Source organism: Juglans microcarpa x Juglans regia, chromosome 2D, assembly GCF_004785595.1.
Source record: "Juglans microcarpa x Juglans regia isolate MS1-56 chromosome 2D, Jm3101_v1.0, whole genome shotgun sequence".
Classification (NCBI taxonomy): Eukaryota; Viridiplantae; Streptophyta; class Magnoliopsida; order Fagales; family Juglandaceae; genus Juglans; species Juglans microcarpa x Juglans regia.
Window position 1 is genome coordinate 17,937,400 of NC_054596.1, and position 16,498 is coordinate 17,953,897.

General features: G+C 35.7%; 1 protein-coding gene across 1 annotated transcript; it reads right to left on the reverse strand.

The window, feature by feature from the left end:
• Positions 1-278: 278 nt before the first annotated feature.
• Positions 279-4,559, reverse strand: LOC121250610 (isocitrate lyase). The gene is made up of 3 exons (XM_041149763.1): positions 4,159-4,559; positions 745-2,347; positions 279-636 (listed from the first exon to the last, which is right to left on the reverse strand). Exons 1-3 carry the CDS (start codon positions 4,186-4,188, stop codon positions 542-544), a joined length of 1,728 nt encoding a protein of 575 aa, XP_041005697.1. The 5' UTR covers positions 4,189-4,559; the 3' UTR covers positions 279-541.
• Between the last annotated feature and the right edge of the window lie 11,939 nt (positions 4,560-16,498).

A 16,498-nucleotide genomic window follows, 5' to 3' on the forward strand; every position in this document is an offset into this window, starting at 1 on the left:
GGTATTGTTAGGGTTGTCCTACGTCGGTTGTAGAAGGAGCTGGTAGTCATATAAATGTGAGAGAAAGCATCACCTCTTGACCTAGCTTTTGAGATTGAGGCCCAAGACCACCCAACAGGTACAGCTAATCCAAGCTATAAGAGGATTATCAGAAAACTCCACCCACTTTTAAAAGTGTTTCTCTTTTATCAAATAATGAAAATCCACTCGAGCAAACTCCAATCGGAAAATAGGTACCACTTGTGCCTTTTTTTTTAACGCATCCATGTGAAGTAAAATATCATAACAGAACTCATGAAGTACTTACGATAGTATTTAAAACATGTGAATGAACCAAATTACAGGCAGCTTCGATCTTAACAATAGCTTTGAGCTAATTAAACCGAAGGGTAAACATGCACCAAGTGGCCAAAAATTGCCCAGAATGATCCAAATTGTCTATGAAATTATTACAACATCTTATTCTACCCAAGTTCCAAAATATAGAAACTTGGAAATGTTCTCATTAACCGGGACCAAGCTCAAATTCAAGGCAACTCTTCTACATTCTTGCCTTGGCAACCACGACACTGCCATCACCCATGCCCACAGCGCCTGGCCTAGTCCATGTTTCTTTGAATTGCTCTTCTGTCACACCTGTGTTTTAAAAACAAAAGAAAGAAACATAAAACATGCAAACATTATGAAAGGATTGTGATCACTTTCTACCATACCACATTTTCACGGAATGAGGTGATGACTTACCTTTGCCCATAGCAGCAGTTGAAGAAATGCCTCCCTGGACAGTCTTGAGGTACTTGTCATAGTAGTTTGCACCAGACCACTTTTGATGAGCAAGTGTGTCAACCCCATTGCTCCTCTCCTCTCTCTGGATCCTCTCCACATAAGCCAACATCCCCCTCCTTGCAAAATCCCTTGCAAAGGTGTCGATCACAAGAGCATCAGCATGGAAACCTGCCAGCGTTATGAACTGCCAACAGTAGCCCAACCTGGCTATTCTGGGAATGAACTCCTTCATTTGTTCATCGGTCATTCCCGATGCATCCCAATTGAAAGAAGGTGAAAGATTATAAGCCAACATGATCTCTGAATGCATGGATTTCACCCCCTCTGCAAACTTGGTGCATTCAACCAAGTCAGGACTTGAAGTCTCCATCCAAATAATATCAGTATGTGGAGCAAAAGCCCAGCCGCGGACAATAGCTGCCATAACAGATCCCGCGAACCTATAAAACCCTTCTCTAGTTCTAGGCAAGTCCCAGTCCCAGAAGAGGTTCTTCAGCCCAAGTCTCTCGGCAATCTGGCGTGCTTGCTCATTAGAGAGGCACTTATGATAACTAGAATGGTTCATCCATTCATTTAGTCTCACTCTCTTTTCATTCTCTCCAATGTTCATACTTTTGATGGCATCCACAACACAGTCAGAAAATGTCTTCAACTGTGCCATGGATATCCATTGGTCTTCAATAGCTTGAAGTTCAGCTCCTGTTTTGCCAGCAGACATTGCTCCTGCCAAAATGGTAGCCAAATTCTTCCCCTTAAGGTTTGGGTTTGTCACACCCAAAATGAACTGATGGTCTCTTGTGTCAATATTGGTTTGGATCAGATTAGCTGCGACTGCATCAGTTCTAGCAACCAAAACTGTTTCAACCCCCATGACATCAAATTGCAACCTTGCAGCCACAAGCCTATTGATGTGCTCGCTAACGGCAACAAGTACTTTCCCAGCCATGTGGCCACATTTTTTGGTCACCGAGGACTGGTCCTCAATATGGACTCCAGCTGCACCACGCTCCACAAAAAGCTTACAAAGCTTAACTGTTGCTGTAGTGCCACCAAATCCAGTATCACCATCAGCTATGATTGGTTTCAAGTAATCGACATAAGGGGTTCGAGCTCTCTCTTCTCTGCTCATGCCCATTCGTGCCTCTTTTTGCTTTCTGTCATGGTATTGTTGTGCAAAAAATAAGTGTTCCACTTTGTTTGGGACAGTGTCGTAAGGGTAGTCAGCTAGGTCAGGGCCAGGTTCATTTGTGCTGGTGTGGGTGGATGAGCACTGCCACCCTGACACATAAATGGAGTCCAAATGCTTTGCCATCATAGTCACTTGGACAGGGTCAAGTGCACCAAAAGTCCTGGAGGCTGTGCCATTGGCTTGGTGGGTCTTGAGAGTTCTCCATAGCTTTTTTGCCATTTCATTTGAGCCATAGCTTTGTCTTAGGTTGCCTCGTAGTGCCACAACATCTCTAGCAGAATATGGTCTTCGGGTTAGCTTGAACCTCTCGGAGTTCCACCAAGCTTGCACCTCAGCAACTTCAGTTTCAAACCTCCCTTCTTCCTCCATTATCTGTTTACAAAATTAATGACTTGTTATGTCATAACGCAGAGCTAATTTACAGATTTCAGCTCAGTTCTACTTGAAACGACACATGGACTTTGCCCTATTGAACATTGTGTGAAATGCATTAGAACTGGATTTTTCCCTACAAAATTTATTTCATTTTAATTATCTACAGAATTTGGAGGAACTAACATAAGAAAGGCCCATTGTCCCGAGTGATGTTGTGATATCTCTGCCTCTGCTGGATACGTTTATATAGAACTAAAAGTATCCACAATTTCATGCTTGCAAGCAGAAAAGGGAAGTAATTTAAATTCCTGAAACTAGGAACAAGTGCTTGGGGAGATGTTAATCTCCTAATCGGGATGCCCCTAAAAAAAAGGCTTGGGGAGATGTTATCGAAAAGATTCTAGGAGATTTCCACATGAATTTCTGCGTATTACTGTCATTGTTATACTGGGGTCTTAGTTCTTCCTGTTGGGACCGAGATCTGATATACAAAAGCTTCAGATCTACTGGCAAAGAAGTATAAGGAACAGATGCTCAATCTTATACAAAAGACTTTGTCCAAATTGTTGGTATGCTAAAAAGGGAAAAATAATATAAAATTTTTAGTTTTGTTCTTGTAGACGAGCGAGAGAGAGACAGAGATCCATGCGGACCAAAATACAAGGTATGAGGAATCATGATATAAATGTGAGACACTATGAGTTAAAAAATAATAATATTTTTCTTTCCAAATAAATAAAAATATAATATTTTATCTTCCCTAAAATATCATATTGATGAAAGTATCCTAACGAATTTCCTAAGGTTTCATTTGACCGATTAAAATTTATATTTATCCACACAAAAAATAAAAAATAAATATTTATATTTGAATATGGGCATGATTTCAAATTCCTTTAATTTTTAATGTAATATAAGAGAAATATTTTAGCCACAAAGAGATCTCATAAAAATAAATCCACAAACTGATGTAATTTGATATGATACGTTAAATTATAAAATTAATAAAAACAGATCTAACTTATCATGGAAAGCTATGTCAATTTTTAAATTTATTTATACAAGATCTCTTAGTAGTTGTAGTACTTCTCGTAATATAATAGACTATAGAATTTTAAAGGGTTAAAATCTAGTCCGGAGTTGGTTCAAAATCAAAATCAAATTTTTATATAGGATTCAAACAAGAGATTTAGATTTTGAAGACCCAAATCCAAATCTCTCTCTTCATCAAATCCAACCATATTACAAACGCACCATATATAAAAATTCCCAGATTGTTTCTAAGTAGTAACTATGTGGAGAGATTCAAAATATTATACTCAAAATCTTCTAAAAGCAAAAGTCTATTGTTGCTATAAATTAGTTGGCATTTTCAGAGAAGAGGTAGCTCTTAACCTCCTACATTCAGGCATATCACGATGTGAGCAGTGGCATTGCTATATGTTGTTATGCAGAAATAGCCAGCCAGCAGTACTTTGAAATTGATTCAACATGAATTATATCCCACATCCAATACAGTAGAGCCAAGAGAACCACCACCCACCATACCTGGGTGCGGCTCACCATGATTTGTGCTGGGCAACCAGAATCAAAGAAATTCTAATAATGCAACATATCAAATGAAAAACATGCATGCAAGACTCATTGCATGAACATCTCATTACGAAGTCGTCTTGAAATACTTTTAAGCATAAACATATATGGCTTTAAGTGATTGGACTCCCCATTGAGAGAGAACGAAATTTAATAAAGGAAAGAATTAAGAAGAGAAATAATTAAAGGCTACTGGTATATATATGCATGCTTACCATTGAAGGTACTGAGTAAGTTCCAGCCATGGCGAACTTGTGCGCTTTTTTCTGTTTTTTCTTTTTGGATGTGAAATATTTCTTTAGCAACTAGCTGGGGATGTTGGTGCAAAAGCTATCCCAAGGCCCTCAATTTATAACACATTCAAGAGGGGCATCATCACCTGATCCCTTCTGAAGATAGTAAAAACTAAAAATCGATGCCCCATGACCAGGTCGTAAAAAAACAAAACCCAAGTTGTATATTTTCTCTATCTGATTTATCATTTATGTCTATCCGAATATTTCTCGAAATGAATGTGAAACTTGTCTGAATGGGAGCGCCATTTGCAGGCACGTATGATTGTGGCACCTCTCCACCTATCCTGTGCGACCATGCAGCTTCTCCTTTCATTTTGTGTGATGTCACTACTCTTTTTCTTGATAGATGACTGATTCTCGTTTTTCTGTTTGTTTCTTTCGTATTAAAAATCATTTTATTTTGGTTTTTTTTTTTTTTTATCATTTTCTGATATAAAATTTAGAAAGAAACTAACCCAGTACTATTTGATGGGTTATTTTTTTTTCATATTATACACACACACACACTGATTTGGCATATTTTAACTAATTATAATTTGTCTATTTTAATTTATTGACATATGATGTTATTTAATGTCATATGAATAAGTACATATTAATGGATAGTTATTTTCTTGAGAGAAAAAAAAAAGTAGATATGAATAGAAATAATTACAAAATCTAAAATAAATATGGGCATTGCTCTTATAGATCAATCGAGTTCTAACCATCAGGCAACCATCAATCATGTAGGATCCAGATCCATAAAAAACCATGATGAATTAACGTTTTGAGTTATTTCTATATATATAGTTGTTGATGTCTTATTTCACGAGCTTGGACAACTTCATGCCGATAGTGTTTGAGCGATCACTTACACAGTAACTAAGTGGGGACCTTGGAGTCCATTGATTCTCTGACATTTAAGTCAGTAACGACGATAGAGATAAAAACAATAAGAAGATGAGAGTTTAAGATAATAGTGATTCGCTACTTTGCTTGCTGTTGGAATTGTCGTATTTATAGCTACCGATCTGGTTCCTACCATGGTGGATTGTCGCATAGCAGGAGATAATATGCTTGTGTTGTCGATTCGTCGAGCTACCCCTGTGGCATCACCTCGCCGAGCTATAAGTGCTCAGGGTGGTTGGGTATTGCTCGGCCCTTGGGCTGCATTAAATGTGACACGTCTTTTGCTCTGGGCCGCATTGAATGCGGCATACATTCTAATCTGGATTGCATTGAATGCGGCATCCCTTTTATTAATATTAGGTGTAAATTGTCGCCAGCCCTTCTGTCTGATACCGAGCACCAAGTTTCTTCCTTCTTAAGCCTTGCTTGTACTTTTTGTTATGATGAGGATTCGACTCAGGCATCATACCCGAATTGTGACCCAAGTACTACTGTGCACCTGAACTCTAATCTGGCCCATGTCTTGGGCCCAATTCTACCCAAACCTTATATCTAGGTTGTAACTTGGGCCCTGCTCTTAGCCCAACGTAAGGGATTTTCTCCCTTCACAATAGTAATGCATGTATATACCTAAGCAAAAGTGGTTTGGATAGAGCATATATATATTGTTCTTAATATTGTATTCCCTCTTTCCATGATGCTTTGAAAATTATATATATAGCATATAGCTAGTTCGAAACAAAACTAGAGATTTAATTATTACATATATGTTTTTGATTGCATAAATTTAACTTAATGATATAATATTGTATACTAACTTGGATGTGCAGCTTTCTGAGAGAAAAGCTCTATATATACTTTAAAATTATGGAGTGTGTATGTGTGTGTGTGTGTGTATATATATATATATCGATATACATTAGAAAGAATATATATGTTGTATATATATATATATACATAGCGGCAAATCTTCATTGTTACAATATTATTCCTTGTCCATTTGCATCTAAAAAGATGAAAACTCTTTTCATGGACCGAAGAAATATAGGATTTATATATTGGGCCAACAATTGCAGATGAAGACTTTCCTTTTTACGCATTTGTACGTCCTCAATCAGTTAATTATAAGAGATCGAGGATTTGGGTCTTACCCATTAATTAGGCCTACGTACGTACATTACAACCCAAAACCAATATCTAATTATAAAAAATTTCTTAATCCTTAGAAAATCATGCTCAAGACCAACCCTACCTCGCGTTAAAGATTAGGCAAAATTTTCATTTTCTCCTCTTTTTTTTTTTCCCCCCTTATTTCATTTTACCCTTTTTTTTCCCCCATTGTTTTGAAGCTTCGACCCATGTGGCACCAGAAAGAAAGCAGCACTTATATTAGTAAATTTTGGTATTGATCTGGAAATGAGAAAGGTAGTTTTAGAAAGTAATTCCAAAAGAGTAGTAAAGGAAATTCAGAAACAACTGGCAATTGAAAACTATTTTGGAATGATCATTTCAAATATCAAATCAAGAATTACATGTTTTGATGTTTGTAATATTAAACATATTAATAGAGAAGGCAATGTAGTTACACATACATTAGGTAAAAATGTATTGCTTATATCAGAGTGTATAGTGGATCCGGAGGAAACTCTCCACTATCTTCAGTGTCTATTATAGTACAGTTGATTAATGAAATTTCAAGTTTTTTTTAAAAAAAAAAAAAAGAAAAAAGAAAAAGAAAGTGTCAAGTAGAGTAAATGATTGTTATTATGTATCAAGTAGAGTTCAAATGGATGATACTAGAACTTCTTCCATAGTTATCTAATTCAGAAAAATATAGTTTACATGAGTTTGATCTCTTCCATTCAAACCTTATATATAGCTTATATATATATATATATATATGTACATATTTCTTGGGAAAATATTCTAAAAGTTTTTTATAATTAGTTGCGGGAGTACTGAACATATTGTTTTTGGCTCAGATAAAAAGAAACAAAAAAAGTACACCCTTTATCTGCACAAAAAAAAAAAAAAGTACACCCTTTTTTGTGGGTGTTAGTTCTAGCTAGCACTAGCAGTGGCGATACAAACGGCTGAGAAATTGGAAATTGGGACTCCCAAGAAGGATAAGCCTATCTGAAAACAACTTGGCAAGGCAATTCTATCCTCAAAGTATTATTCTTTCCCTTTGGTCCAATGATCTTGTGCTCATCATCTTCTACTGATCAAAACAGAAATCCACATAAATTCATGAAAGGAAGTCGACGTGCATGACAGGCGCAGTCATGGCCATCCACCGATAACTCGATAAGGTTGCACCAAGTTTTATGCTACGTACTCCATATAATAATTAATGTAATCTCTCTCTCTCTCTCTCTCTCTATATATATATATAAGACTTTTCGGGCGCCCGACTGCATGTATCGATCGATACATATTTTGCGGCAAAATAACCTTTTTAAGATGAAAAATATGATCTAAAACAAGCATTTATGTCGTAGTAATCATCATTAACATAGGTAAGAAGTGCAAAAAACATGAAACCAAAGCATAACAAGTTGAAGCTAGCTCTACTCGTAAATTGTTTAATATTATTTGCCTATTTAAACTTTTAAAGACTAAGGTCTCGTTTGTATTTAAAATTTACTTCAACTTTTTTAACTTCTCACATAAAATATAATATAACAATTTAACTTTTTCAAATCTTAAAATAATATTTTCAAATTTCTATACAAAATATAATAAATAATTTAACTTTTATTATAATATTCACAAACTATCTCAACTCATCTCTGAATCTAAATCATTTTTAAATGACAAAAGAAATAATAAATAATATATCTTAATTAACCGCACATATATTGTCAATTTGTCATCGTGCTAACATTGATAACAAGAGAATTATCAAGTACATCAAACACGTAATACAGTAATGGTGCGGACAAATTAAAAGTCATACAAAGAGGCATTCAACTTCCAAGTAGGGCGGGCAGTCTGCAGGATTCGTGTTTTTGATGAAGTAGGTATAAAAATAAATAAAAGGATTGGGATGATATACGTCATGGACATGGGAGCGCTGCTCGCAATTATTCGCACCGCCCCAACATGCAGCTAGCATGTGATGAGATGCTCTTAATTTGGACTCTAGCTCATCATGATTTAATTCTACAAAAAAAAGGACGACGCTTGATATTAGTGTTCGAAGGATGAGGTTTTTCACTCACGCGCAGAGAGAGAGAGAGAGAGAGAGAGAGAGAGAGAGAGAGAGTATGATCAATGTTTCAAATTTTCAATGTGGGGTAGTAGAAAAAGCATGAATAGCGGTCCTGAATCGTTGGCGGTAATACTGGTAGAGGTAGGGTTAGGTGTTCAGCATTTCGAGGAATTAACCAGAACGTCCTTTCACACGATCCTCCTCGCATTCTTTTGGAGATTAGTATCCCCACTTATCTAGGAATAATATTGAAAATCTACTTGTATTATGTATATATAGAGGATAATACTAGCTCTCACCGGATGCAACCGTTGGCATCATTTTTTTTTTTTTCTTTTTTTTTTTTTAACTTCATGATTAGAGAAGTATATTTTTAATGATTTTGTAAATTAAAAAAAATATTTAAAAATGTAAAAAAAAATACATGTAAAAAAAAACTAAAAAAGATATCAAAATAATTAGTAGGAACCAACGGTGACTGTAGGCCACCCTAAAAATTAAGTAAAATGATACTTTCACTACTGGTTCTTACAACTCGGTGTTATCTCTAGAATTTTTTATTTTTATTTTTACATAGTGATTAAGAAAGTAATTTTTAATAATATTGTATTTTTTTATTTTTTTAAAAAATATTTAAAATTGTAAAATATATATATATATATATATAAAAGGCAATGAAAAAAAAAGTAGACTAATTATACCTAACGATAGCTCCTAGTAGGAGTTGGGAGCGGTACTGGACGTAGCATCGCTCATATATCAAACATCAATCATACTGATGGCATTTATGTCTAGCTTGATATATAAACGGTTTCATCGCATTTTATTTTATTTTATTATTATAATTTTTTCAAATTCTCATATAAAATATAATAAAAAATTCAATTTTTTTAAATTTTAAAACAATAATAATATTAAAAAATAATATTTTAATAATATTTTATTTAACTTTCATCTTTTATTTAAAACTATCTCATCTCATCTCATTTTATCTCACTATCTAAATGGGCCTTACTCTATCCTCCACGTCCAAGCTTTTTAATTCATATGATTTCTAATTTTTTTAATTTAATTTGATAGTCTAATTAATACATGCCAAGAATCTAATAACCTAATGGTATATGATTCGATTCTCTAAATAAAAAATCTAAATTCGAAACCTCATCCGGTTGTATAAAAAAAATGGTCTAATACACAAAAAGATAAATATGGTATCAAATATTAATTGCTGCATATGCGATATATCATTATGTATTGCCCGACTTTTATGCATGCAAACAGCAAATTATTAATACCCGTAGGCTCGCATAAATATAAAAAAGTGTGGTAATACGAAGTAAAAAATAAAGAAAAAAGAACTTGAATTCCCAAGGAAATTAAAAGACCACCATAGTGGAATAGATGGGCAAGAAGGCTTTCTCCACTCCAGACTCGAAAGAAAGATAAATACAGAAGTCATGGACGTTGGATGCAGTTTGGGCAACAATGTCGGGGTTTGTGCACAGTTCATTGGATGCAGTAGCCTATAATGTCTTTGATAATGGTTTGACTCCCCCAAAAAACAAATTAAAACACTGACCCGAAAAGTAATGCGTTTGATTTTGCTATTTCACAAAGGGTTCTCAAGTCTAGATGATCCATTGATCATGTACGTTGATTATCTCTATCAAATAACTATATATAAAATTAGATCTCAATAATTTACAATATACACGTAGAAAAAAAAACTTCTAAAAATACAACGTCTTAATATATGTTTCAGATTTTTTATGTTAAAGTTTCCTGAAAGAATATTTATCTATTATTATTTTTGTAATGAAATATTTAGAATATATTTGCTTCATAGAAACTTATATAAAGTAATATTTGATAATGTCATCTTTCATTCGAGTATCTAAGCTAGTTTATTAAGTTTCATGTAAACTCTAGATATTTTCATGTCACATTAAGCATATAATAGTCTATAATAGAGACCTTAAATAAATTTTTTCTTACTTAATAAAGTCTAGAGGATAAAACCTCTCAACTATTTTCCATATATATAGATCACCAACCTTAAATAATTTTCTTATATTTTTACTTTGGACTCCATATTAAGAAGCCTAATATTGTATAACAAAAAACTTTGGGATCCATATTAATAAGTTTGGAATTTTATAAAATTTTACAGAGCATATGGAGATTATAATTTTTTTTTGGGGACCATTTTCTATATTTATAAAATTAGTATTAAAAATTAGGGTATATTTTGATTTTTCAAAAAAATTCATGGCCCCCTTAGATAAACGTAGGTCCGCCACTGCGCCCAGTAATGACCGCTGGGCGTGCCCCTAGACAAAATTCACTTTTTTAATTTTTTTAATTTTTCTTATTCATATTTTTTTAACATTTTAAAGCATTTTTAAAAAATATAAAAATATATTAATACACTAATAGTCACTTCCTTAATTAGTAAGTAAAAAAAATTAAACACATAAGCTGTCAAAATGAGGGAATAAAATGAAATAAAATAATGGAAACAATCATGCAAGTTACAACTAAAGTCCTTTCTAGATCTATATTGTATACACTGTGTGGCAGAATCTTCAACATTAAAAGCTTCCTGTATATGATGATGCACTATTATTCCATTTTATGTCGCATTCCCGAGATCATGGGGAATCAATGATTGTGCTGAATGTGCTGAATTTAATATTTATGGCTCTATCTCTCCCCCTCAAAGTTGGTTGGGAATCAAAGCACAAGCCAAGTTTGGCTTTTTAGAGACTGGAAAGTTGATTTTGAGAGAGGTTTGGGGAAGATGTTAGCCAACTGGTTGGATGAGTTAACAAACCAAGTTTCTAAGCTCCTAAGTTCCACTCTTTCTCAAATATAATGGTAATCTAACTCAATGTGTAACACTAGTGTGTTTGTGAGAGTGATGTTGAGGTCACATAGCAAAAAGGAAAGTCGTGTAACTTCAGTTACAGTAGCTGCCATGAAGCGATATTAATAGATGACCAAAGTCTATTCCGAATAAGTATATATATTGTCTGTTGCCATATGACACAACACTTGGACCAATGGTTGTTGTGAAATGTTATGTAAAACACACATACCAATGATGACAAATAAAGTAAAAGCAACACAATCAAGCACACAACGCACAATATACGTGATTCGACAAATTGCCTATGTCCATAGAACTGCAGAGATTTTATTAACCAGAGGAGATTACAATCACTCAATCTCAACTCACACTCTCTAGGGTTTTTTGCTCTCTCACACAATATGCACTCACTAGACAATTGTTCCCTCTCAAAATATGATTGAGGCCGTCCAACACAAGTCTAATATGACATATATATAATGAGTGGCATTGGAAACCCTAATTTGGCAAAACTGCGTACTTCGCTCCAGCGACGTGTCGAACGCACCTCGAGCGAACAGCCAAATGAACATTGGCTCCAGCGGAGTGTCAAGCGAACACTAGGGTTTGTGGCTTGCTTGAGTGGAGTGTCAAGCGAAACTCTTGAACTTGAGCTTCGCTCGAGCGGTATGTCGAGCGACATTGAGCAAACTTTGGCTTGAGCCAACTGTCAAGCCAACTTTTAGCAAATACTTTTTCAGCTCCAAAACTAGTCTCCACATATACCCCAACAATCTCCCATTTGGAGACTGAGTCTCCACATGCCAGCCACTGTTTCCAGCCAACCCTATCATTTCTGCAGCTCACAGCTCCCGTCTTCAAGCTAGAAGACGCACTGAAGTCAAGCTCGACTTCAGTTTTCCACATACATCGCCCTCAGTCAGCACATCTACAGAGCAACTCATAACTCCCACTGCACCAAGAGTATCCGGTCTTGAACCGATCTTGGCAACCTTAGCCAACTTGCTCAGGCTTTCATGAGGAATGACAAAGCTAACTCCCTTTGGCTTCCTTACAAGTTTCGCGCGATCAAGCCTACTTTTTTACACTTTTGTATTTCCATGCATATCACTGGACCCTGATGTTAAATACAAAAAATTAGATCTCTTACTATGCGCTAGGACCAGCGCACCCTTAGTGAACTTCCAAGCTCCTCTAGGGAAAGCTACTGCAAAACTGCTGTCATCAAGCTGTCCCACAAATATCAGGTTTTTCTTCATATCTGGAACATGTTTGACTTGCTGTAAAGTCCACATGCTCCTGTTTGGAAGTGTGATTTGCACATCACCCACTCCCACTACATCCAATGCCTCTCCATCAGCCGTATACATCTTCCCAAAATAACCAGCAACATAATTCTGCATGATTTCTCGATATGAGGTACTATGGAACGAAGACCCCGAATCCAACACACAATCATCAATCGAACTGTGCACCGCAAGGAGTAAGACATCATAAATTTCATCTGTCACTACATTAACTCGAGCGGCGTGTCGAGTGCACCTCGAGCGAACAGCCAAATGAACATTGGCTTGAGCGGAGTGTCGAGCGAGGGTCAAGCGAACACTAGGGTTTGTGTCTTGCTCGAGCGGAGTGTTGAGTGGGACTCTCTAACTTGAGCTTCGCTCGAGCGGTATGTCGAGCGACGTCGAGCGAACTTTCAGCAAACACTTTTTCAGTTCCAAAACCAGTCTCCACATATACCCCAACAATGGTCTCCTCGCTTCTCATCCAGTTGGTTTGCACAAGTTTGAATACCAACTAGTGTGCCTTTTATATTTTATTTGCAAGCACCTGTGCCATTCGCCTTGGCTGGTTGGGTAGAATATTTAGAAACTCCTTCTTGTCATAGAGGTGATTCAAACCCTTGCCCTTTGGGTAAACCAAGGGCATAATTTCCACTAAGCCAATGAATGGCTTATGTTACGTATATGCACTCAATTTATAAAAACCATAAACATAAGGTTATAAACTTTCCTTAATCTTTCTCTTTCAAAAATAATTCATAACTTCCAAAATAAATCCCAAATTATTGTAATAAATATAACATATAACTATTTTGAAAATATTTCCAACAGATGTTAATCAACTGGTTGGATGAGTTAACAAACCAAGTTTCTAAGCTCCCGCATTCCACTCTTTTTCAAACATAATGGTAATCGAACTCAATGTGTTTTGTTCAAGAATGAAACACTAGGTCAATGGTTATGTACAAGGCAGTGAGGTTATCATAATGTAACACTGGTGTGCTTGTGAGAGGGATGTTGAGGTCATGTAGCAAAAAGGAAAGCCATGTAATTTTGGCTGCAATAGCGGCCATGAAGCGATATTCAGGTTCAACACTGGATCGAGCTACGATAGGTTGTTTCTTGACACAACAAGAGATGCAATTATTGCCAAAAAAGAATAGTGCAGAAACCACTTGTTGAGTGGCGACTAGTGAGGTAACTTGCCCAATTAACATCTGAAAATGTATATAAACCAGGTGTGCTTGTTGCCTAGACCAATGTTTGTTGTGCTATGAACATAGCAAAGGATGCGCTTAACCAGTTGATAATGCACCATTTTTTGAGATTGCATAAACTGGCACACATAGTTCATATTGTAAGGAAGATCAGGTCATGTGATTGTGAGATAGTGCAAACATCCCACAAGGTTGTGATAGTGTGTTGGATACAAAAAAAAAATGCGTCGTTAGTTGCAAGTTGTCTCCCTTTTTAACCATAGAGGTTTAGAATGAAATAGACTTGCAACCACTCATGGCAACATGGTTCAGTACGTCCAAAGCATACCTAGTTTTAGTAAGGCATGTTTGATTGCACGTTTGAGTTGACACACATAAGTAGGTTGAGTTTGATTGACATAGCCTAAAGGTTGTTTCATATAAACCAGAGTGGATAGAAAACCATTAAGAGAAGCATTTTTAACATCAAGTTGGAGCAATTCTCATCCTTTTACAATAGCAATTATAAGGACTAACCAATTGCTTGCTGGTTTGATTACTGGGGAGTAGATTTTAGAATAATTAGTACGAGTCATTTGAGTGAAGCCCTTAGCTACCACCACTCTGGCCTTGAGGCTTTCAATAGAGCTATCGGATTGCAGTTTGGGCATATAAATCCACTTGCATCCCACCACATTCATAGTGGGTGAGTCATTTGGAACCAATGTCCATATATGGTTAGCAATAAAATAAGTGATTTCTTCATTCATTGCAGCAAACCAACCAAGACGATTTAAGGTTGCCTTGGTAGATTTTGGCCTAGTAGGAATATCAAAGAGAACGTGGAGATTTGCATGCCTAGAGTTTGGTTTTCGAATACCTGCTTTAGCTCTTATAAGCATTAGAAGCGCATGTAGTAAAGTGCTTGTACCAAAGGACAACCCTAGTTGGGTTGGAATTGAAGCATGGCCATGCTCATTACTTGGTTGAGGAGTAGTCCTTGGAGAGGAGACTTGGTCAGTCACTATAGTAGGCATAGGGTTATTGTCTCACGCAGTTGTCGAGGGGCAAGAGCTGAGATAGGAGTGCTATGCAGATGCATTGTTGGAGCAGAATCAGGGGTCCAATAAGAAACGGTGGTAAGCTCTCCCTCCAAAGAAATTTTGTTAAGAATATTATTTTGATGCAAATGATCAATCATTTGATAGTTTGGATTCCCAGTTGCTGATGCCAACATCCCTTGTTAACTTTTTGAAACTGAGAAGAGAAAAAGGCTTGTGAACTGCCACCACATTGAGAGCTATCAAGGAAATGGTCAAGAGTGTAAAGGTCCTTCTCCTACCTGTTGCTACCTCCCAGATCAATTTCCTATCTTTTATCACAAAATCATGGCCATCAAGCTCAAAAACAAGTTGAAAATCCTTGGTTAAATGGCTAACAAAAAATCAAAATCTGCAAACTTATGAAGCTAAGGGCTTTCTAATACATCATGTTATATGTGCTAGCACGTGAGTAAAGTTGTGATCATATGCAAAGCATGTGAGGAAAATTTCATTCAAATCCTCATCTTCTGTTTTACAACCAAATTCTTAGCCTAAACATGATCTGTCTTTATCATTCAATTTTGTTCTTAACTCTAGTATTTCAAGAGAACTGACTGAACATCAGCTAAGAAAATGGACTTCCGATTTGACGTGTAATACGTTAGTAAAGTAATAAGATTAATTATCTGAAAGAGTTGGACAAAGAACACAAGCCCCAAATTCCAATCCACCTAAGCCTTATAGAATCTTACATGAATTTGACAAGGCATATATATATATATATATATATATATATATATATATATATATTTTCTAATCAAGCGTACTTTTTATATTGAAATTCATAAACAACTTTTTTTGGGTAGATCCTTTCCACTGTCAATATACAAAATACATCTAAGTAATATATCTAGGGGTATATATCCAATAATTTGATTGGTTGTTGCTCATTGTGCAAAAGAGTGTGCACATCGATTTTGTAATCAATGGATTTTTTTAACGCTCTAATCATCTCACTTATGTAGATTTTGAAAAATATCATCAATGATTGAGATTATTTCCCATGCTGATGAGGAGTCCACATCTTCTATTACTGAGATGACTTATTGTGCATCTCCCTTCAGAGTGAGGGAATTTAGTTGAAGAGAAGATGCTAGTTGTGATGTCAATACTTTAGCAAATGCATTAGCAATGATTGTTATTGTGGAAAGGATTTTTGAGGTCCATATGTTGGTTATCAAGCCTTCCAAATTACAGCAGACCGTTGAGGATATGGAAGATGAGTCTCCAACACTGCATAAAAGAAAATGCTCCATAAATTTAGGGGCGGTGGAGACTAGACTGGGATGAGTGAAACTTGTAGCTTTTGTCCCAAGGTTGTTTATAGGCTTGATAAGAGTTTTCCAATTGGGTATTAGAAATCTGCACACATGGTTTAATATGATCATGGAGTATTTCATTTCTATGCTTCCAAGTAAGATTAAGTGTTAATATTACAAAATCTGAGAATTGTGTATCTCTGGACCTTTTAATCTTAAGATTGATACAAAATCAATTATCATTAATATCTAATTTGAGATGGATTTAATCAGCAGTGAATCCAAGTTCAAAGGCCAACTGTTTTGACTCCATAAAATGCTTGAAAAAGTACATTGGATGAAGATGTGAAGCAATGATTCTTCTTCAAAATTACATAAAGGAGAAAGCACTTCTTCATCTTGGGATTTGGGAGAATACGGCTTAGTCTCACTCTAGTCGGG